The sequence below is a fragment of the Tursiops truncatus genome, chromosome 3, assembly GCF_011762595.2.
Source record: "Tursiops truncatus isolate mTurTru1 chromosome 3, mTurTru1.mat.Y, whole genome shotgun sequence".
Taxonomy (NCBI): Eukaryota; Metazoa; Chordata; class Mammalia; order Artiodactyla; family Delphinidae; genus Tursiops; species Tursiops truncatus.
Window position 1 is genome coordinate 147878601 of NC_047036.1, and position 24696 is coordinate 147903296.

Sequence of the window (24696 nt, forward strand, 5' to 3'; positions counted from 1 at the left end):
CCAATGATAACAGTGCCCCTGGGAGCCAGGGAGGCGCTGGGCAGGGATTAGCACACACCCGGTCCCACAGACAGGCCAATGGGGGGTAAATATAGAACAACACGAAAGCAGTGCCCCCAGCCCCTTCCTTTCTAACTGTGTGATGGTCAGATATGACCAAGCGAGGGTTGTTAACTTGCCCCTTTCCAGGTCTATCGTGCCTACTCTGAATGGGGCCAAGGTGACCAGGGACAGTGTGACAGCAGAGTGGATGTGTGTCCTTGGCAATCCCTCTTGCAAGAAACAGTCAGACCAGCTGGTTCCTGGCCAGTGAGCAGACACAGCAAACACTGTGTCTTTCTGTTCAAACCACATTATAAAAATCCACTTCAAGGATTCCCAAATCCTTTAACAACCACCATTCAGTGAGTGCTTCCGTGTCCCAGTGTCCACTCAGAGCAACTCCATGAGGTAGGACAGCATTATCCCGATGACGCATAAGAACCCAAGGTGCAGCAGGGGTGAAGTGTCTTGGCCAAGGTCATGCATCTGGTAAGCAGTGCTCAGGGCTGTCTGTGGCTAAAGCCTGTGTTCTAACCACACTATACCTCACCTCCAATTCTACTGGCCTGGGATTGTCTGTGGGGAATCTCAGCTTTAGAATCTCAGACTGAAACTGCCTTAGGCCCAGCTTCCTGCTTGAGACAGAGACTCATGGGCAGTGGGGAAGGAAAGTAACATTTTTTGAGAACCTGCATTATTAGTCCCATATTACAGTCAAGAGAATCAAGGCTCAGCAAGGTGGAGCAATCTGCCCAAGGTTTCATGATGGCAAAACTGGGATAATAACATAGGTCAGTGGGTGTTGAAACCAGTGCTTTTTCTATCATCCCATGGCCCCTTCCAGAAACAGACCTCCCTGCCCTTCCCCCACCCCCCGTGCTTCCCCAGACAAATCCTTGTATGTCCCATAGGACTTCTTGTTTCAGGACTGGTCAGTTACATGCTCTGCTTGCCTGTGGCCATAGGATTTGGCTGGTCCTCCCACCCAGGGTTGGGCTCTGAGGCGATAAGAGGATGGGCACCGCTGGGCTGGGCTGGCTGCACAGCTTTTAGGGATGGGAATAACCCCCATGCTGGCCAAGCCCAGCTGGAGAGAGACCAGGTGACCACAGTCCTCAGGAACATTTCCTATAGGCTCAAGGTAAGGCTGCTCTGCGGATAACCAATAAAGACTGACAACACCCTGGGGTGAGACCACCACCACCAAAATCACCAACACCACCACCATCACCACCACCATCACCACCACCACCACCGCCAACATCACCATCGCGATCACCACCACCACCATCACCACCACAATCACCACCACCACCATCACCACAACCATCACCACCATCACCATGACCATCACCACCATCATTACCATCACCACCACCACACCACAATCACCACCACCACCATCACCACCACCACCATCACCACCACCATCACCATCACCACCACCATCACCATCACCACCAACAACAACACCATCACCACCACCACCATCACTACCATCACCACAACCATCACAACCATCACCACCACCATCACCACCACCACCATCACCACCACCATCACCACAACCACCATCGCTACCACCACCATTACCACCATCACCATGACCACCACCACCATCACCACCACCACTACCACCATCACCACCACCACCGTTACCACCATCACCACCACTACCACCACCACCATCCTCATCATCACTAGCACCATCACCACTCCACTGCAGTTATCAAAACCACCATTCCTACAGGAATGAGCAAACAGCAAAATTACCTGGATATGGAAAGAAGTGAATAGATCAAAAGAAAGGGCCTACCTGGAGGAATTAAAACAAATATCTCCTGGGCTGGCAGTCCAGTTGTTAGGACTCAGCACTTCAGCACTTTCACTGCCGTGGCCTGGTTCAATCCCTGGTTGGGGAACTAAGATCCTGCAAGACGTGCAACATGACCAAAAAGAAAAAATTAATAAATTAAAACAACTATCTCCCTTCAAACATAATTACTAGAAAGAAAGAAATGGGTGTGGGGAGCAGGGGAAGCAAACTCTCATTTATCTTCTTAGTAAGATTTGAGAGGATACAGCCTCTGGAAAACAAAGCTAAGCAGTCATGAAAAGGAATCTGAGAATCAGGAAAATATTCCTGGGGGTGAAAATTATGATGATCAGAAATTTAAAATGTCATGGAGGAAGTGACAGGAATTTGGATCCTACAAAATATCGAATTGAGGAATTAAAAAGAAGTGCTCCCAAAACACAGAGAAAAAGATTGAAGGAAGGACATGGATGGGAGAGAGCACAGGAAACATTGTGAAGACCCCCAGAGACCCATCATCCACCAGTTTATGTGCACTGGAAGGAGAAGCAAGCATAGAAGAAATGTTGGAACAGAAGCAGGAATCAATGAGATAACAGAATGATAATTCTCACCTGAAAAATACTTCATTGTCAAAGGTCAAAAACTGTGAAAAAAAAAATTAGGGCAAATCAATCAGTGTCTGAATATACCCTGGTGAAGTTTTTAAATTTAAAGGATCCTGCCCATTAGCCATTGAAAAAATTTGGTTCTCAGAAAGGAGGGAAAGCTAGGGTCGGTGTCAGACTGCTTCCTTAGAAAATAGTGAGCAATGTTTACAGAACACTGAAAGGAAAATATTATAGCCCAAGAATCCCATATTCAGTCAAGCAATTTTTCAAATTCAAGGGCAACATAAAGTCACTTTCAGACATGCAGGAACTCAGAAAGCATCCTCTCTGTCTGAGTTGTATATTGATATTCTGTTTGACATTTCACAAGCTGCAGAGCTTTTAAAATTAAAAACCAATTTAAGTATACCATCTACATACTCTTCCTGAAACAACATTACACGAGATATTCCATTTTTAATTCTGTCATTTAATGAGTATATAAAATAGAGGACACAAAAACTAGGAAAATATGGTGTAAAGCAAATGGCAGTCAGCAGTAAAATTGAAATTAAGTCTAAATACTTGTTGATAATGTAATCTTGGTGTTAAGTGCAAATGTCAAATGTAATTCTTGAATAACGAGAAGAAAGGACTAAATAAGAGTACACTCAATTTCTTACCCTCCACAGATTAGAATCAATAAATCTGTTTCATTCTGGGCATTAATAGAGAAAAATAAGTTCGTGTGTCATGTGTGTGAATTTGATATAATGTACCTACTTAGCAAAGTGTGGATATAATGTGTAACTTCCAGATCACCAGCGAGACTGATCAGAATATTAAAAGACAGGAAAACAATTTAAATAAGTTAGATTCCCTAAAGAAAAACAGAGATTCAGATTAGGTTAAAAAACATTTGGGTCATTCTGTTTATTTTAGATCAGCCCCTTATAAATAATAAACAGTATGACAGACCTAAAATCAAATGACGTGGAAAGTTGAAAATAGAGATGGCTGACAAGGTGTATCAGACTTCTCATACGCCTCATCTGTCTTCAGGTCACCCCAGTCACACCTCTGTGAGCTCCACCCAAATTCCTGTGGGCACAACCCGACAGAGCAGCCTCATGCCCACGCCGTGTGCCTCTCACCTCGGGTCCTGGGATTTCCCTGTTGCTGCTGAGGTGTGAGATGCTCGAGGACCACTTGGTCCCCATGCAGGCAAAGCTGGAAAAGCAGGGAGCTGATACTCTATGGAGCAAACCCTCCACCAATGAGAGACCAGAGCTGGCAAATCATTCTCTTCCCTTCTTCTCCATGTGGTGTCCGGAGATGCAGTTGTGCTTACAACCTCTGGAAGACAATCCCACGAGGTCCATTGATCAACTGTGCTGGTTACCAGATGGTGACCAGCTTGGAAACCACCTTCCCATGACCTCACCCTCCTTCCTGACCTCACCTCCTTTGCCCCACTCCAGCTGGTCTCCTATTGCATTGCAAAGTAGTAAGCTTTGACCTCAGCTCTGCTTTCTGAGGAACGAGGCTAAAACCTGAGGGAAATGCAAGGAAAAACAACATCAATATCAGACAAAGTAGATTCAGGCAATGAGGAGTAAATGGTACAAATTTATTCATGTTGAAAAATTCTACCCATCACAATGAGGAGCAGTAGAGTGTAGTTGTTAAGTGGTAGGCTCTGGAGCCAGAACTGCTTGGGTTCAAATTCCAGCTTTGCTACTTCTCTCCTGTGTGACCATGGTCAGTTACTTAACCTCTCTGTGCACCTTCATTTGTAAATTAGGACATTAATTAAACAATATATTAGAATATTGTGTGGCGCATAGGAAGCGAAGATATATGAGTATGTAACATTTATGAATCTTTGTATGCCGAAGAACAAGCCATTAAATATACAACACAAGAACTCTCAAAAATACAAAAATTTGACAATTTTCATGAAAGACTTTAACAAAAATTTCTTGGGAGTTGTCTAACAAAGTAGACAAAAAATATAGAGGATTTGAGTCATACAGTTAACATGCTAAAAATTAATATTACATGCTTCCAATTCAAGGAGAAGAAAAAAAAACTTAAAGCACGTAAGAAGCAGAAATTAATAACAAAAAATATATAAGTTAATCAAAGTCCAAAGGAGGTTATTGGCAGCAAAAAAGACAGAGGGAATGGATGAAAAATGTACAGGCACTCCTTTTTCTCTTGCATGTGCTTTATTGTGCTTTGCAGGTATTGTGTTTTTTCGCAAATTGAACATTTGTGGCAGCCCTGCATTGTCAGAGGATGGTTAGCATTTTCTAGCAATAAAGTATTTTTGAATTAAGGTATGTAGGTTTTTTTAGACATAATGCTATTGCACACTTAATAGACTACAGTATAGAGTAAATATAACTTTTTAAACATCTTTATTGGAGTATAATTGCTTTACGATGTTATGTTAGTTTCTGCTTTATACCTAAGTGTATCAGCTATATGTATACATAGATCCCCATATCTCCTCCCTCTTGCGTCTCCCTCCCACCCTCCCTATCCCACCCCTCTAAGTGGTCACAAAGCACTGAGCTGACCTCCCTGTGTTACGCAGCTGCTTCCCACTAGCTATCTATTTTACCTTTGGTAGTTTATATATGTTCATGCCACTCTCTCATTTTGCCCCAGCTTACCCTTCCCCCTCCCCATGTCCTCAAGTCCATTCTCTATGTCTGCATCTTTATTCCTCTCCTGCTCCTAGGTGCTTCAGAACCTTTTTTCTTTTCTTTTCTTTTTTTTAATGCATGGGGAAACCAAAACACTCCAATGACTCACTTCATTGCCATATTCATTTTATTGCAATAGTCTAGAACTAAACCCACAATATCTCTGAGGTCTCTGTACTGTATGTATCAGTTAGCTGTTGCTGCATAACAACTATCCCTCCCCAACCCCAAGAATGGCTGTGAACAATAAACATGTATTATGCTCTTGAGTTTACTGGTCAACTGGGCAGTTTTTCTGGTCTGGGTAGGGCCTACTCATGCATATGCAGCCAGCTACATGTCATCTAGACGAGCTCTGCCAATCTCGGCTAGCCTCGCTCACGTGTTTGGGGCCCCGCTGGCTGTGGGATGGTTTGGGATGGCCTCAGCTGGATAAATGGGCTCTCTTCACAGAGTCTCTCATCCTCCAGCTGGCTACCTCTGGCTCTCTCTAATGACAGTGACAGGATTCCGACAGGGCAAGCAGATCTCCTGAGGACAAGGTCAAAACTGGCATACTGCCACTTCCACGAGATTCTAAACAAGCCGCAAAGCCACCCCAGATTCTAGGGATAAAGAAATAGACTCTACTGCTTGATGGGAGGAGCAGCAAAGTCACATTGTCAGGGACATGGATGTGGGGAGAGGTGGATAATTGGGGCTATTTTACAATCACTCTACTATAGACATCAAGGATGTAAACACAGAACTTTGTAACCCTTAATGTGTTCACAGCTGGGGCTGAGGAGGAGGACAATGTCAAGGGTGATCCTGTAGTTCATTTGTTGGGAGGATAATTCTTTCTTTTTGTTTTATTGTGGTAAGATATACATAACATAAACTTTACCATTTTAACCATTTTTAAAGTGGACGGTTCAGAGGCATTAAGTACATCCATATTGTTATGCTGCCATCAACACCATCTTTCTCCAGAACTTTTTCATCTTCTCCAACTAAAACTCTGTATCCATCAAATACCAACTCCCCGATGACTACTACCCCCAGTTGCTGGAAACCATCATTCTATTTACTGTCTCCATGAATTTGACTGCTCTAGGGTGCCTCATATGAGTGGAATCAGACAATATTTGTCCTTTTGTGATTGGCTTATTTGACTTAGCATGAAGTCTTCAAAGTTCATTCATGTTCTAGTATATGTCAGACTTTCCTTCCTTTTTAAGGCTGAATAATATTTCATTGTGTGTATATTCCACATTTCATTTATTCATCCATCTATCAATGGACATTTGGGTTGTTGCTACCTTTTGGCTAATGTGAATAACACTGCTATTGCACAGATATCTATTTGAGTTCCTACTTTCTCTTCTTTTGGATGTGTATCCAGATGTGGAATTGCTGATCATATGGTTACTCTATGATTCCTTTTTTTGAGGGATTGCCATACTGTTTTCCACAAAGGCTGCATCATTTTACATCCCCACCAGCAGCGTACAAGTGTTCCAGTTTCTCTGCATCCTCATCAGCCCTTATTTTCTGTTTGTTTGTTTTTTTAGATGGTAGGCATCCTAATGTGTGTGTGGTTTTGATTTGCATCTTGCTAATGATTAATGATATTGAGCATCTTTTCATGTACTTATTGGCTTACTTGTATATCTTCTTTGGAGAAACGTCTATTCAAGTCCTTTGCTCATTTAAAAATCCAGTTGTTTGTTTTTTGTTGTTGAGTTGTAGGAGTTCTTTTTATATTCTGCGCATCGATTCCTTATTAAACATATGATTTGCAAATATATTCTCCCGTCCTGTGGGCTGCCTTTTTACACTGTTGATGGTGCCTTTTTAAAAAAATTAATTAATTTATTCTTTTATTTTTGGTTGCTTTGGGTCTTCGTTGCTGTGCACTGGCTTTCTCTAGTTGCGGCGAGCGGAGGTTTCGTTGTGGTGTTCAGCCTTTCCATTGCAGTGGCTTCTCTTGTTGCGGAGTACGGGCTCTAGGTGCACGGGCTTCAGTAGTTGTGGCGCAGGGGCTTTGCTGCTCCGTGGCATGTGGGATCTTCCCGGACCAGGGCTTGAACCCATGTCCCCTGCTATTGTCAGGCGGATTCTTAACCACTGTGCCACCAGGGAAGTCCTTGATGGTGCCCTTTGATGCACAAATGTTTTTAATTTGGATGAAGTCCAATTTACCTATTTTTTTCTCTTGTTGCAACAGTTCTCTCTTAACCTGTTGTTTAGGCGTCCTCTGTTAACGCCACCCATTCTCTCTAGTGGTGGTGTTTCTGGAACTTATTAATTCAGAGTGGGGGCCATTCTCCAAGGGGATCTTGGTGTTGAAAACACCTGACTTCCCAGTGCCCTCTGAAGAAGGTGATGCTCCCAGAACAGCTCAGAACAAAATCCAGAGTGTTTCCAGTAAAAAGATTAGGAACATAAAAAGGAGTAAGTGTCTGGGCATGGGAGCTAATTGCTGGCGAGGCCTCACCTGCTGCAGCCTCTGCCGCCCACCCCACACTTGACCCCGGACCACAGGCCCCAGAGGCTGCGGATGAAAGAGCGGAGAGGATGAATTCCGGCATCTTCATGTCAGCCCCCAGCTTGGACAGCTGTGAGGGGCAGGCCCCTTATTCCACCAGGGGAAGATGGCCCAGCCATGTGGTTGGCGGGAGTCAGGGGCACGATTAGCTTCTTCGAAAGGCAGTGCTTAAACCAGGTTCTCTGGCTTTGAATATGATTCCTGCAGGACCAAACAGTGCATTTCCTTGAGGGAAAACGCTGTCAGGTTTGAAATCAAACAGAAGTAGGAGAGTCTAGTGAATTAAAGAATGGGCTGTGGACCAGCCTGTCTGGGTGCTGAGTTCAGTCCTGGCTCTGCCCCTTGCTCCTGGTGGCCTGTGCACTAAGACTCTGGGCCTTATCTGTGAAACAAAGATAAGGACGGTGTCCAGCTACAGAATTATTGTAAGGATTCAATATGATGTTGCAAGTGCATCCTGACACTTTGTAATTGCTCAGTAAGTACTGGCTGTGATTGCAAAGTCCCTGCCCTCGTGGTGTTTACAGTCTAGAAGGGAAGGCAGTACACAGTGTACCTGCAAACGTGTAACAACAGACTGTAATAAGGCTGCTGAAATAGAGGACACGGGACCACCCGGTTTAGACTGGGACTCAGAAAGTCCTTCTCTGGGAAAGTTGCATTCAGGCCGAGTCCTGTGGGAAGAGGAGGAGATACAGGCTACAAGTGAAGCGAGGAATATCATGGGCGGAAGGAAGAGATCTGTAGGAAGGAGGTGAGGAAAAGCCAACGTGGCAGGAGCCGGTGACCAGGAGTGAGTGACAGGACTGGAGCGGTGGGCAAGGCCAGTTGCCCAGGCAAGGAGTTCAGAGTCCCCTACAAACAAGGGGGACGGACCCCTCGAGGGCCTTGTGCAGGAAGTGACAGCACCCGATTTCTGGTCTTTGATAGATCACTCTGGCTGCTGAGTGGAGAACAGACTGTAGGGAAGTACATTTGTTTTCTATTACCATAAACTTAGGGGCTTAAAACAGTACACTTTTATTATCCCACAGTAACGGAGTCGGATGTCCTAAAATCGAGGTGTCGGCAGAGCTGCATTCCTTCTGGGAACTCCAGGGAGAATCTGTTCCTTACTTTTTCTAGTTTCTAGAGGTTGCCTGCATTCGTTGGCTCCTGGCTGCATCGCTGCAACCTCTGCTACTATCATCACATCTCCTCTGACTCTCGCTGTCTGGCCTCTTATAAGGACCCTCGTGATTACATGGGGCCCACCCAGAGAATCCAGGATACCCTCCCCATCTCAAGACCTTTAACTTAATCACATCTGCAAGGGTTTTTGCTTTTTGTTGTCGTTGTTTTGTTGTTTTTTGTTTTTGTTTTTGCACATTCACAGGTTCTGGGGATTAGGACGCGGGCATTGTTGGGGGCCTTTATTCTGTTTAACACAGGGAACAAGAATGAAAAGGAGGAGACCAGCTGGAGGCCACTGTGGTCACCCAGGTGAGACATATGGTAGCCTGGCCCAAGCTGGGAGTCTGGGGAATTAGACAAGATTTACTGGTTGCCCTGACAGAGGAAGAATGACAGACGGAACAATATTCTGCCTCCTAAAGCTTTTCATCTGGAAGTGACACGTTAATATTGCTTCTGCTCACAAGTCACATGGCCACGCTAACTTTAAGGTAGTGGGGAAATGCAGTCACGTTCTGTGTCCCACAGGAGGACAAATAGAGTGAGTGAACTGCCCTCGTGGCTGCCCACCTGCCGCCATCTACGGGCCGTGGAAGGAAGCATCCCCGGCTGGCTTCTCATTACCCTTGAACTACGCTCCCACCTCCTGCAATGGCCTTCTATTAGTTAACTGCATCCACACTAATGCTGTGAAACAACCCTGCCCACCAATGCAGTAGCTTGAAAACATCAGCTTTTCTTGTTCACGCATCTTTGGGTTGGCTGGAGTTTGGCAGAGGTTGGGGGCTTGGCCCATAGGTCACGTCCAGGTGTCTCTCTTCCTCCTTGGACCAGTGGGCTGGCAGAGCAGTTTCTTCCCATGGCGATGGCAGAAACACAAGAGAGCAAAGCATATGTCAAGCCTCTGCCTGCGTCATATCTGCTAACATCTATTCATCAAAGCAACTCCCATGGGCAAGTCCAAAGTCAAGCATCAGAGAAGTTTGGGTATGGGTGGAAATACTATACAGGGGAGTGGAGACTTATAACCAATAAATCAATCTGTCCCATGCCTATGAAGCTGACCTCTCCGACCCCACATCATATTCCTCCACCCACCCACTTAACCACCCAAGTGCTCACTAAGCTCTGACCACACTTGTTGTTTCTTGAACATGCCAAGGTCATTCCTACCTCAGGGCCTTTGCACAAGCTGCTCCCTCTGCCTTGAACTCTCTTCATCAGATCTTCCCATGGCGGCTGCCTCTAAACATTCAAAACTTAAACATTGCCTTCAGTGTGTGGCTTTGCCAGACCACAAAGTCTAAAATACCTCTTCCCCCTCCCCCTCAGCTACCCCCCCAGCCCCCTCTGTCATATCACCCAGCTGGATTTTCTTCTCAGTACTGATAAAAATCTCAAATGGTCTTATATATGTATTTATCTGTTTATTGTCTGTCCCCCACCAGAACTGAAACTCATGATGGCAGGGATCTTACTCTCCGGTGGGTTCACCAGTGCCTTGCACATTATTTAATAAGTATGTATTGAATGAATTTCACGGCTGCCAGGGAGGAGCGGGGTTTGAGAAGGCGGTGAGTAATTGCAAACAGACACATTTTAAGATTCTGTTTCCAGAAGTGCATTTCTTTATCTTGAAAATCAAAATAAATAAATCTGTTCATTCAGGCAGTGCACATTGATTACCTGCCTGCTATGATCAGCCTCTGTGCAGGGTGAGCACACAAACGCTGTCTTTCCCACATGGAGCCCACAGTTTACCAGTGGAGAGAGAATTACAACAGGACTTACAAATGCCATGACTGTTACAGAAAAGAAGTACAGGAGATGATGCATCTGTGGGGTGTACTGCTTCCCAACGGCAGGCTTTATGCATTCATTTATTCAATCATTCATTTGTCAGATGAGAGCACCTACTACGTAGCATGTTCTTTGTTAAGCACTGTGGGCATAGAGATGAACCAGATACAACAGTGATTACCAAGTTATAAAGTTAATTCTCTAACAGTGGGGGATGCGCTCAGAAAGGGGGGGGGCCATATGACATGGACCTTGATGGATGAGTAGGAATTCACCAGATAGAAAGGAGGAACTTCAAATACAAGACTATAAGAGAAAGTTCTGTCCTAAGACAAAACAGGGGATGATCATTTTCTAAAGAAAACTCATGCCAGAAAAAAAGGCTATTTAAAATAGAGTACAAAATGTGAAAACAAAATATAGGAAAAAAAAAGGAAAAATTAGTTTGGGACTTTGTCTTGAAGAAAATGAAATGAAAAATTAGGAAAATAAATTCATCTTATAGTCAATAAATATAGTTGTATCTACAGTTGTTTTAATTCTTTTTTTAATTGAAATATATTTGATTTACAATGTTGTGTTAGTTTCAGGCGTACAGCAAAGTGATTGTTATACATATACATATATCCATTCTTTTTCAGATTCATTTCCACTATAGTTTATTACAAGGTCTTGAATATAGTTCCCTGTGCTATACAGTAGGTCCTTGTTGTTTATCTATTTTATATATAGTAGTGTGTATATATTAATCTCAAATGCCTAATTTATTTCTTCCTTCCTGCCCCCCAGCTATCCCTTTTGGTGACCATAAGTTTGTTTTCTGTGTCTGTGAGTCTATTTCTGTTTTGTAAATAAGTTTATTTGTATCATTCTTTTAGATTCCACATATAAGTGATATCATATGGTATTTGTCTTTCTCTGTCTGACTTACCTCACTTCGTATGATAATCTCTAGACCCATCCATGTTGTTGCAGATGGCATTATTTCATTCTTTTTTTATGGCTGAATAATATTCCATTATATATATATATATATATATATATATATATATATATATATATATTTAGGTTGCTTCCAAGTCTTGGCTATTGTAAATAGTGCTGCTACAAACATTGGGGTGCATGTATCTTTTCGACTAAGAGTTTTTGTCTTTTCTGGATATATGCCCAGGAGTGGGATTGTAGGATCACATGGCAACTTTATTTTTAGTTTTCTGAGGAACCTGTATACTGTTCTCCATAGTGGCTGCACCAATTTCCATTCCCACCAACGGTGTAGGAGGGTTCCCTTTTCTCCACAGGGGGTGCAATTTTAAATAGGAGCCTCATGATAAGGTGACATTTGAGTAAAGACTTGAAACAGATGAAGCATCCGCCAGGCAGATATCTGGGGGAGGTCATTGCAAGAAAAGGAAACAGCCAGTGCAAAGGCCCTGAGGCAGGAATGTGCCAGGATTGTGTGGCAAACCTCCCCTAAGAAGCTGAGGACAAAGGAAACTTCTTTGGGGTGAGTGGCGGAGTTAATGTGAGACAGAGCAGCAAGTGAGATTTCTGTAGGCTGGAGTTTGGGTGGGGTAGGGTTAGTTGGGGTGTGCTGGAAAGAAGAGGGTTTGGTTTTAGAATTCAGCTTGGCTGCTTCTTAAGTGTGGAACAGGGTAAATAACAAAAACCTTTTAAGCCTCCTGTGGACAGAGGGCCAGATGGAAAGCTTGGCACCCTGTAAACCCCTGTGGAGGTTGGTTCGCCCCTACTCACCTTCCTGTGGGGCTCCACGGGGGAGCTTAGGATCTGGGAAGAACAGATAGACTGTCTCTGAAGAGTCCCCCAGAATTCGTCTTCTCTCCTATGCAGTGCTGGCAGGTACTGGGCTGCATAAGCCACAGGGGTGGTTTTGTGGTCTGGGCCAAGACAAGTGTGTCCCAGAGTACCTCTCCTAACCTCCCCCCCCTCCTCTTTCCCTCTCTCTGCCCCCCTCTGCCCTCCCAGGGTCCCCAGGCTGCTGGGTTTGTGCTGTAGCCACTGGATCCCAGCAAACACACAGAGACGCTGAGATGGACAAGCAGGGCCTGGAGAGGGGAAATCTGACTCCAGTTTCTCCCAGGCCATCAGGAGAGGAGCCTGAAGAAACTGGGGCCTCTGGGAAAGATGCAGTTCTCCAACTTGCCACATGATGAAGATCACCTGTTTGCAAATGCGGTTTTTTAGGTGATGTCCCCAGGGAGGCCAATTCAAGGGAGCTGGGGCAGCCAGGGGGTTGGGTTTGTCCCAGCCTCCAGCAGTTTATGTCTTCAGGCAAGTCTGGGAACTGCTGAGAGTGGTTCAAAGAGCCAGGGCTCGGGCTTCCCTGGTGGCGCAGTGGTTAAGAACCCACCTGCCAATGCAGGGGACACAGGTTCGAGCCCTGGTCTGGGAAGATCCCACATGCTGCGGAGCAACTAAGCCCGTGTGCCACAACTTCTGAGCCTGCGCTCTAGAGCCCGCGAGCCACAACTACTGAGTCCATGTGCCACAACAACTGAAACCCATGCTCCTAGAGCCCGTGCTCCACAGCAAGAGAAGCCACCGCAATGAGAAGCCCACGCACCGCAACGAAGAGTAGCCCCCGCTGGCCACAACTAGAGAAAGCCCGCGCTCAGCACAAGACCCAATGCAGCCAAAAATAAATAATAAATAAATAAATATTTTTTTAAAAAAAGGAGCCAGGGCTTCTAGCGGAGCCATTTAGATTCCCATCTAGGATTCCCCGGGCCACACTACCAGAGTGACCTTTGGTAGTCAATGTCCTTAACTCCTTTGGGTTTCAGTTTCCTCCTTGGGAAGTGACAGAATGAGCTTTGCAGGTTCAGCACTTAGCCTTGTGCCTGGCACAGAGGAAGCAAGAACAGATATTAGGCAATCGTCGCCACTGTTATCTTCGGCAGCTGTGGGTTGGGGCAGGGTGGGTGGTGGCTCTGGGTGACTGGCCTACCAGGCCTGCTCACTTCCTACCTGCCTCTGCAGTAAGCTCTCCTGAGAAGCAGCAGAGTGGTGCAAGGGGGACAGATGGGCGCCCTGGAATCCCAGCTGCCCTGATCTGGGGTGGGCCACTTCTACGTGCCTCAGTCTCCTCTTCTGCCCTCAGTGAGAAATAGTCGTGCTTACCTCATATTCTTGATATGCCTAGCACCTAGAAATCTTTGAAGAATTGTTAGCTAATATTATTACTGTACCCTTTAATCAATTGACAGACATTTTTTTAACATCTTTATTGGAGTATAATTGCTTTACAGTGGTGTGTTAGTTTCTGCTTTATAACAAAGTGAATCAGCTATACGTATATATACATCCCCATATCTCCTCCCTCCTGCGTCTCCCTCCCTCCCACCCTCCCTATCCCACCCCTCTAGGTGGTCACAAAGCACAGAGCTGACCTCCCTGTGCTATGCACCTGCTTCCCACTAGCTATCTATTTTACGTTTGGTAGTGTATATATGTCCATGCCTCTCTCTCACTTCGTCCCAGCTTACCCTTCCTCCTCCCCGTGTCCTCAAGTCCATTTTCTACTTCTGCATCTTTGTTGCTGTCCTGCCCCTAAGTTCATCAAAACCATTTTCTATTTATTTATTTATAGATTCCATATATATGTGTTAGCATACAGTATTTGTTTTTCTCTTTCTGACTTACTTCACTCTGTATGACAGACTCCAGGTCCATCCACCTCACTACAAATAACTCAATTTCATTTCCTTTTATGGCTGAGTAATATTCCGTTGTATATATGTGCCACATCTTCTTTATCCATTCATCTGTTGATGGACATCTGTAGCTTCCCTGTCTTGGCTATTGTAAATAGAGCTGCAATGAACATTTTGGTACATGACTCTTTTTGAATTATGGTTTTCTCAGGGTATATGCCCAGTAGTGGGATTGCTGACAGACATTTCTGTGCCTCCTCTTTGAACTGGGCATGAGATGTTACCTTGCTCTTGGGCTCCGGAATCAGACTGCCTGGGTTTGAAACCAAGCTCTGGCATTAATGAGCTGTGTGACCTTGGGCAAGCTACTCCTCCTCTTTGGGCCTAAGATTCATTCTTCATCTATTTCCTCAGCAGAACTCAGAGGTGTAAAATAGGATTAGATGGGTTTATTGTATTTTGGGGTCTTCGTTGCTGCCCGTGGGCTTGCTCTAGTTGCGACGAGCCGGGGCTGCCCTTTGTTGCGGTGCGCTCTCATTACGGTGGCTTTTCTTGTTGCACAGCAGGGGCTGTAGGCGCGTGGACTTCCGTAGTTGTGGCCCAGAGGCTTACTTGCTCTGCGGCGTGTGGGATCTTCCTGGACCAGGGATCCAACCCGTGTCCCCTGCATTGACAGGCAGATTCTTAACCACTGGGCCACCAGGGAAGTCCCGGGTTTATTGTAAAGAGCTAGGACAGTGCTCGTACCGCGGGAAGCTCCATGAGTTATAAATGAAATCTAAGCCACTGGCCCCTTTTTCCAGGAGCCCGGTCTAGCAGGGAGGTCAGCAAGACCCGGAGCTGCCGGGCTGTTGGCTCCCGCAGTGGAGCGCCCGCGGCCTGAGCCGGGAATACCTCCCAGAGGAAGCGAGGGGCAGGCACACGTAGGGCGTGCCTGCCAAGGAGCGGCCAGGATTCCCGGCCGCTGTCAAGTCGTAAAGTTCCAGGGAACCCTGCGTGCTCTGAGCGTTCGTTTAAATACAGGTATTGAAATACGCCACATGACATCGATTTAATGGGGAATCTATACGAAATAAAACGGGAGCTATTCTGATTTGGCCAAACCTGTGTCTGTTCGCTGGGAATAACGCTAGGAAGCGAGAGGACTTCTGGGCAAGAGCTCGGCGGAAAGGGGAGAGGCGTGGTGGCCCAGCCTCTGTGCTGGGCACCCTCAGCCTGGGCTCTCGCCCGCCGGCTGGTGCAGGGCGGCGCTGGGCTTGAGGGAACCACTCCACCTCAGCCTGCGGAGCCAGCTTCTTTCTTTTTAATGTCACGGTTTATCATCTCATTAATTTTTAACCGCGGCGGGTGGCTGATTTTTTTTAAAAAATTATTAAGTATAACTATTTCCCTAGGTGCGCCCCTGGCACTCCGGGCATGCAGAGTCCGCCTGCACCGCGCTAATCTCCGCGGGCTTTGCGACCTCGGAGGTCCCCAGCATTCCTCACTTTTCTGTCCTGGTTGAATATTCTCACTCTGCACGCTTCGTTTATAGAATACTTGGAAAACAAAACAAATACTGCCGATTTGATTTGCGAAGGGGTCGCTATGCGAAGGCGGGCGTCATTAGTTTAAGATAGTAATGACCCTTAGACCCTCATCCCCCTGGCTCCCGGACCCAACACCCTCGGCTGGCGAGAGCCGTGTGCCGCTTCCCAGGGCTCTGCGCACTACAGTTTACTCCATAATGAGCCTGGATACCGAGCCTGAGATCCTCACCCCACTGGTGAGAACGTAGGCTCGCTCGGGGCAGGGAGCAGCGTCCCGCTGCATCTTGAAGAGCGACGTGAACGGGCTCTCGGTTCTTAAACACGCCCACGCCCACCCCCGCCCTTCAGTATCTGCCCGGTGGGTTTCCCAGTTCCGTGCTTAGGGAATGTATGACCTTGACCATTACCTTAACCTTTGGTCCTCAGCTTCCTGGCTTGCCAATTAAGATGGATTAGATTAGAGAACCCCGGTAAGCATTTAGCCCGGAGTCCTGGCTTTCAGTGAGCCCAAAGCCAGCCAGCCATTGTTATCCGTTTGTGAGAGACCTTGGGGTCACTCAGCTGGTCCCTGAAGGATGATAAAGAGGGAGACAGAGGCATCATAGAAAAACCGTAGCAGTATAACGTTGTGGAAAAAAAATTTTTTTCTCTCTAATGTTACCGTAGACGAGTGTAAGATGAGAAAGGCCCACGGACATGCAGGACCCCGGGGTGGGGGGCGGCTGGACACTAATTAAGGGTGAGAATGTGGACGAGCTCCAGGTCGAAGGATTCCCTGGTTGTGTGAGTTAGGCCGCCTGCTGGGACTGCCTGGTAGGAAGGGGCTGTCTGAATCAAGAGCTGGTCTGGTGGTCTGACACAGCCTCCGGGTGCCCTTCCATGAGATGGGACCGCGGTGTGCATCTCGGAGTAGGGTCGTGGGCTCAGGAGGCGCTGTGCCAGTGCTGAGCTGAACGCTTCCCCGCCCCGCAGTCCTCGGCTTGGACTTTACAGCAGAGACATTCAAGTCCGAGGGCCCCGAGCCAAGCTCTGAGGCAGCCTTTCCCACTTCCCTACAGAGTACAGCCCATAACCCTGCAATGGTCGATTGCATACACCCCGGCATCCCTGAATCGCAAGCTGCGTCCAGCTCAGCTCTTAGCGCTTAGAATCTCCTGGCATCTTCCCCTATCCCCAAAGGCAGTGGGGTGAGCCTGAGGAATAGAGGACGGTACAGGCACTGGCAGAGCTGCCTGGTCCCTGGCTCGGTCCCTCCCTTCGACAGAAGGATGGCCCCAGGCCCGGCTTGAGGACTCTTCCCCAGCCTAAGAGGCGCACTGAATTAGGATATGCCGGGAGCAATGTTTTGTCTTCCACCAAGAGCTCTGGGACCAGGCAGCCAGGCCTGTACTTTCCAGGCAAAATTCAGAAAAACCCACATTCCACAGGAACACAAAGTCCCTGACTCCCTCCCTTTTTCCTCCCTTTTAAAGAATTGAATTAGCTCCTCTTGACTTTGGAGGCTGGCGGTAGATGAGCCGGAGGTAGAGGAGCTTGGAAGTCAGGTCCGAGCCCCTGAGGACTGGCGGGACCTGAGTATTTTTGTTATTTTTATTTTACTGATGAAAAAACAGGGGAAGGCAGCAAGAAACTCCCACAGTGAGCAGGTTTTTAGCTGGATTTCCCTGAGCCTCAGTTTTCTCATCTGTAAAATCTATACAACAGCCTTCGTTGGTGAGGACTAGTGCAAAATTCGTTAAATGCCGAGAGGCGGCCAAATGGGGGAGAAGGGTTCCCTGACTATGTGAATTCATGGGGGCCTAGCCACAGAAGGAGGTGAGCACGGTCCGCCAGACGCCTCTGTGTGGTCCAGGCTCTGCCCTCTGCCCAGCCAAGAAACCGGTGAGGCCGGGCCACGGCGTTGGGCTGGGGAGTTCTGAGGAGCTGGACAAAGGTTTTGGTTCTGGGCTTTTCCATCTATAAAATGGGCTGCAGCATTCTTCTAAGCAAGATGAGTTCTGGTGCCTTCCAATCGCATAGGGCCTAGGTGCCTTTGCCCTCCATTTAATGCCCAGTACCTGGAACAGTGCCTGGTGCATAGTAGGGTTAAGGAGGTGAGGTTGAGACCTCTGGGCCAGTGTCCTCAGTCTCTGAAGTGAGACCCAGAAGCAAACCTCATTTCTACCAGTACTGGCTGTTTGCTCACAGGTAAGTCATTAAACCTCTCCAGGCCTCAGTCTGCTAAACTTTAAAATAGGACCTCCCTTTGTCGGATTATTGAAGGTTACGTGAGCAATCCCAGAAAGCACCTAACATGGGACCCAGCACAGGTGAGTCTTTATTTATCATTATTATCAATTTGCTCAGTGAATACCCATCCCTACAACTCAAGGCCGGCTGCCTCTGCCCTCCCAAATTCAGTTTCTGAAGCGCCGAAGCTGAATGAAACACACGGGAGGATCAGCGCACTCTCTTTAATGGGAAGGAGATTCTCATTTCTTACAGAAACAGGTAAAAACATAAATACCGGGGGTGGGGGCAGCGGCAAGGCAGCAAGGGCCCGGGCGCCCGGCCCAGGTTCGAGGAAAGGCGGCCGGATGCTAGGCCTGCCGCGCCCGGGCTCCCAGTCCCAACTGGCCGGTGTTCGGCAGACTGGGGATGCCCGTGGGCTCTCGGAGGGCACTCCCGGGGCGACGGCTAAGGCACCAGGCTGCGGGATCACTCACCGCAAGCTCCGTAAACCCGACCACAAACTCTCCCTCGCGTGGGGACAAAGGCGCACGGGGCAGGTAAAGCTCCGAGGCCTCCGTGGGAGTGAATGTGACATCCGAGGGACGCAGGATCGTGTCGGGAGCCCTCCCTCTCCTCGAGAGTCAGTGCCCTTCTTTAGAGGTGGGACCGGTCGGGGACGTCCCACACCGGTCCCTTTCCTACCAGGCTCGGATACCGTGCAGCGTGGACACTCCTGAGTTGCCCTGCGGAATCCCGGGGCTCTGCACGGCGTTCAAGTCCCCGACGCCGAAGTTCACGAAGTTGTTGTTGGCGGCCGCCGTAACCGACTGCGCCGGTGGCGGCCCGGCGGGGTAAGCAGCGGTGCAGCTGTAGCCAGGGCTGCAGGCCGCGCCACCGTAACCCGGGTAGGCGGGGTAGGCGTTATAGCCGTAGGCGTTGAGGCCCACGCCATAGGCTGGCGCGTAGGGCGCCGAGTCCCCGAGGCAAGGCTTGCCATCGCGCACCAACACTGGCACCGCGATCCTGCGCGCTGGCGGCGGCGGTGGCGGGGGCAGCCCCACCAGCTCCAGAGTCTGGTCCTGCCGTTGCCGCTTGCACTTGTAGCGCCGGTTCTGGAACCAGATCTTGACCTGCGTAGACGTCAGCTTCAGCACGCTGGCCAGCTGGTCGCGCTCCGGAGCCGACAGGTACCTCTGCTGCTTGAAGCGCCGCTCCAGCTCGTAGACCTGCGCCTGCGAGAAGAGCACGCGCGGCTTCCTCCGCCGTCGCGCCCGGGGTCGCTCGGCGCTGTCCGCCTCAGGCTTCTCCAGCTCCACCGCCTTCTGCAGCGCGCACAGCTCTGAGGGGGGACAGAGTGGCAGAGAGACGCTGGGTCACAGCGACCCGACCCCCCCGAGCTCCCGCCGGGTGATGAGCCCCAGTGGGTGCCACCCCGTCCTGCCTGGAGCCCCCAGCTTGACTACGGGTCACTCTGCCGGCTGCACTGGGCGCTGCGACTGCTCGGTTTCCGCTCGACAGCCAACATTTGTTGACTGCCTACTATGTGCCGGGCACGGCTCTAGGCACAGGAGGACAAAACAAGACAGGTCCCTGCCCTCGGGTTGGTTCACATTCTGGTGAAAGAGATGGACAGTGACTTAACGACTTCAGGTTGCAAAGAAAATAAAGCCAAGTGATGCGCTGGGGTGAATTAGATTAGGACTACTTTGGTTTGAGAGGTTAAATGAAGGAGACCTAGGCCTCACACCAGGGTCGGTCGCACTATCTCAAAATTACGGGAACCAAAGAAACAGAAGGCCAAGAGGTGTTGGTTTGGTGATCTATCAAAGGCTCCCGTGCAACTGCTGCGGAGATTTTGCAGCGCCCAAAAAGCAGCGGGTGGGCAGGCGGCCCTGGATTCCAATTGAATTTGAATCGGTAGTGACCAATTCAAGCTGCCGTGCCCTCCGGCAGCTGTTCCTGAGGCCTCCCCTCTGCAACTAGACAAACTTTTGTAGGATCACAGAAAGCCCCTCTGGGCTCTCGGCGGCCCTTCAGCCAGTGCCCCCGGCCTCCCCAGGTTCTTGCGGACCCCGCGTTGGGCCACCGTCTCCCCGACGCGCCCTTTCCACCGGCGGGCAAGCCTCCCCCTGGACCTCGGGATGCGCGCGGCGATCCGGCCGACTTCCCCAGTCGTCTCCTCCATTGCCCCACGCCTTTCGTCGCGCGGCATTTTCTAACTTTTTCCAGGAGAGAACCTCTCGGCCCTGGCCGCGTGGGAAAATTGTTATGGAAAAATAAAGCTGCTAAGTCAGATTCTTGAGAGTCCGGAGTATCCCATTTTAAATTCAAGATCCTTGTTCTCAAACATTCCACTCTCAGGGCACAAAGGAGGAAAGGCCCCAGCCACCCCGGGTAACGGGTGGGCTATAGAAGGTCCTGGACCTGCTCCAATTGTGCGCAAAAGTATGTCTGGCGTGCAGCATTTTGATTTCTGTTTAGCGGTTTTCGTCAGATCCTCAAAAAGACCCTCAAGAGATTAAAAAAAAAAAAAAAACCGATATACAGACTCCCTCTCTCTCCCTCTGTTCTGTCTACCACAAACGGATCGCTCAACTTCAACTTCATAACAAATCCAGGAGCGGGGCTGCCGCCGCCTGGGGCTTTGTTAGGCCGCAAGAAAGTATATATATATTTCTCTCCGATCTCTTGTTTCTGATCGTCACGATCCAGCATTTCCTCTAAACCTCCGACTGGAAGCGTGGGGCGGGGGTGGGGGGAGACCCTGGCGACAACCTCGCTTCTCACATTCGGAGCCCCCTTTGCTCGACCATCCGCCCAGGCACTCGCCTCTCCTCTACCCAAGCCAGAGTTTCTTGGCGGCGAGGTTTGGGGACGAAAGCAACCCCAGAGGGGAGAAGGAGCCTGTGTTTCTTCCTCACCTTTCTTATCGGCTCGAGGGTCCTTGGCAGGGTCGGGGTCGCCATAGGCACGCGGATAGAAGGCGGGGGCGGCTGAGAAGGCAGGCAAGCACTTGGCGGGCGACGGCGCGGGGCCCAGCTCTGCGCGCAGCTCGGGGAGGCCGGGCGCTGCGGCCTCCGGCCCCGCGTAGGCCTCGGGCTTGAAGGCGGCCAGCATGCAGGAGGCGGGCGCCAGGGTGGCCTCCAGGCGCGCGGAGAGCTCCCCGGCGGCCAGGCTGCGCTGCTGCTGCTCCAGATTCAGGATGTCTTTGACCGAGAACGGCGTGGGCGTGAGCGCGGGGCTGGGGAACATGGTGGCAGCGCGCGTCTCACAGCGCCAGGTGGGCGGCAGAGAGCAGCGCTGCCCACGGCCCCCGGCAGCCTCCCTGCATGGTGCCCGCCGCGCGCCCGCGCACCCGCCTTCCAGCTCGGGATGTGGCCGGGCGGCAGGTAGTGCGGGGCGCAAGGGGCAGGAGAGGCGGGACCAGGCCGGAGGAGGGGGGCTCAGCCTGCCATTGGGCCGGGGGCCTCGTTGACAGGAGCGATGAGCACTTTCGGGTCACCTAATATAGTCATACGGCTCAAAAAAAAAAAAAAAAAAAAATCCCGCTCTGCTTTTTAAAGGGCCCGCAACGCGTTCGGAAGACTCCTTTCGCTCCTGCAGCCTGAGATTTGTCCAAAACATTAGCCTGAAAATCCTACCAGGATGGATGCACAGGAAAGGACCCGATTATTCTCCGAATCCGCCCTTTAGGCCGGGTTGGGTGGATCTGGGATTTGAAGAAATGTTCCTCAGCACCTGAAACAGAATAGGGAAGTGAAGGATTGGGTGAGGGCTGGGGGGACTGAGTTATTTCCAGGAGTTGGAAAGGCTTTCTTTATTACTAACGGTATGGTGTGTCCGACTTGGAAGAATCTGAATAAGAAGAGAAGCATTGGGGAAAGGGTTTGCTCTGGGGCGATGGCAGGAGGGGGCCATTCTGGACAATTTGGGGATTCTGTGTAGTACTCCCTTTGCCAGGAGGCCAGGCTCTGGGGGCTCCTGTGTGAGTCAAGCTGAAAAGCAAGGTGGGTGGTTGTAGGACGGAGGGGCACCGCCTACAGTAGTGTAAGTGTACAAACACAACTCCAGGGGGCACCAGTCACTGCCAGTCTCTTCCCTGAGAGATGACCCTCCCCTTAATAATGAAACAAATCCAGAATCCCGGCAGAGAAACTCAGCTTCCCAGAAGAGAGCTGTCTTCTAGGGCATCCTAGATCCCAGTGGCCTTTTCTCCTATTCTTGAGGGCCCGTCATTCCGACCTCCCTCTTTCCCCTGCCCTCCCTGCCTAGCAGCGAGTCCCCTAGGCCTTTGTCAGCACAAGGGACTCAGGTCCCAGCTCAGGTTTAGTTCTCAGGCAGGTGGGGCTCCTCTGAACTCAACGTGGCCAAGATTTCTCTGGGCCGGCTCCGAGTGGGGCGCCGCGGCGGCGGCCGGGCCAGGCGCATGGGGGGTGGGGGCCGGGGTGTTAATTTTTAGCCCAGGGTCAGTAAAGTAGGGATCTTCTGTCAGAGAAACAAGTAAGTGTTTCCCGGGAGCAAGCTATCCGGTCAGATCCTGCGCTAGCCCACCTCATCCTTCTGGGTCCCTTGGGAGATCTGATGAAAGCTTGGGGGGCCTTCCCCTCACCCCCAGAAAACTGCAGAGAGGCGCTCTATTTTGTGTACAATTTCAGGGAGGATTTGGGCAGACAGAATGGCCCCAGGTTATGGTCTCCGCCTTATCCTATCTCTAGCGATGGCGAGGCTTGTCAGGGGAAAAACGTCGACTTCCCACCGCCCTAGCTTCTGCGGGGAAGTCCGGGTGGAGCGCGCCGACTTTCTGAGAATGGAGACCTGTAGGGCTCGGCTCCTTGCGGAGGGCGAGTTGGGGACCAGGGAAGAAGCGTTTGAACCAGAAGAAAGGCACACAGGGCCAAAGGCAACCTAAGGACAGGGCTCAGGGCCTTAGATTCCAGAATGCGCCCTCAAGGCGCCCAGCAAATGCATGAAGCAGGTCCAGAACGTGAATCTTAGGGTGCTCAAGCCTGACGGTGAACCGTCGGTTAGGGCCACCGGGAAGGGCGCCAGTGAAGTCAAGCGTAGGCCTAATGTTGGAACTTTGCCAACGCCTCATCAAATCCACACTCCCGGGACCTGTGGCCTCCGGGCTAGGGCGAAGGAGAGCGGAGCCCCGCGCGGCGGTCGCGGAGGCTCGGAGCACTCCGACCCGGCTTCCAGGCGCCAGCCGTCGCTACCAGGCCCCCACCACCGCGGCGGAATCTCGCTTTAAGTCTTCGAGCCGGGGATCACGGCCGGTTCTGGGACTGTTAGCTTGGTCTGCGTAGAGATTCCTTTTTTCAAATGTGGGGAGTTCGCAAGCCCCAGGAACCCTCCGCACCCGCCCACTTCCCAACCTCCCAACCCGAGTTCTCCCTCGACGGATCTGCAGATCAGTGGCCTCTCTTCGGCTCTACCTCGCCACGGCTTTTGGCCAATGTTACAGTAATTGCCTTCAACTAACCTAGCTTGGGGGCCCGCCTCGCCTTTCAAGAATGTTTTTGGGGAATGGGAGAGGATGCCTATCGCCGAGGCGGTGACGTCTGGCAAACGAGCCACATCCGATTCAATTAAACGTCTCGCTGAAAAGAGCTCGGAGCGAGGGTCCTGGGAGCGCTGTTAAGTGAATGGGCTGGCCGGGCGGCTCGCGATGACAGTTTGAAAGATTAGTGTGAGCCGACGCCTGAAATATTACCGTTTAATGGGGGACATTGAGGCTGCATCCGGGATCTCTGTTTTTAGTGTGTGTGTGTGTGTGTGTGTTGTAAGGGAGTTCTGGAGGAAGAGAAAAATTCAGCATTTCCTCTGCAAATCAAGGCGGTGAAGATTTATCACTTATTTTTGGGTATGGGGGTTCCTAGGGCTGACAGATTTGTGGGTCAGGTGTCATGAAAAGGGGAGGAAAGAAAACCCTCCATATTTGGACAAAATCAATACGTTTTCAACCGCCCACACCCTCTGTGAATCCGGTAATAATTTCTCTTGGATCTAAAACAGGCCTTAGCGTTGCCAAAAAGAGGAAAACGGGGCAAAACCGGATAAATACGAGTAAAATCAAAATTGGGGTGACCCACGCTGGTCTCTGCAGAGAAATGTCCAAGAGCAATTTCTAATTTTCTTTGAAGTCCTCACAATTTCTGAGTCAGTAAAAACATTTTTGTTTTCTTTAAGTGAAGTTGCCATGGTTGGGGGGAGGGAGGGAGGAAACTTGATTCTCCAGCCCCACCAGGGATGCATCTTCCTTCCCAAGGGCGACTGACCTAACCTGGCCGCCTCTCTAAGCCGCACTTTGGCCAAACTAGCAGGACAAACAAACAACCTTCAGTCCAGAGAAAGGCAGAGAGAGGGAGAAAGACAAAAGGAGCAGAGAGGAGAGATCGAAAATCTATTTCCTTGCCTTTTAAAGAGTCGGTGCTTTAAGATGGGCCAGATTCCAGGATGACTTGAGAGCATTCTACGCACATAAAATATTATTAATTGAAAGCGATCGGAGCGGCCCGAGCCGGCCCCCACTTTCCTGCAATCAGCAGGGTCGGCCGCAAAAGGTATATATGATTAATTGAAAGATAAGCTGGAACTATCACCGGGAATGTCATTAA

General features: G+C 49.7%; 1 protein-coding gene across 1 annotated transcript; it reads right to left on the minus strand.

Moving 5' to 3' along the window:
• Positions 1-18307: 18307 nt before the first annotated feature.
• On the minus strand, positions 18308-21642 carry NKX2-5 (NK2 homeobox 5). The gene is made up of 2 exons (XM_004315989.4): positions 21001-21642; positions 18308-19418 (listed from the first exon to the last, which is right to left on the minus strand). Exons 1-2 carry the CDS (start codon positions 21329-21331, stop codon positions 18778-18780), a joined length of 972 nt encoding a protein of 323 aa, XP_004316037.2. The 5' UTR covers positions 21332-21642; the 3' UTR covers positions 18308-18777.
• Positions 21643-24696: the final 3054 nt, after the last annotated feature.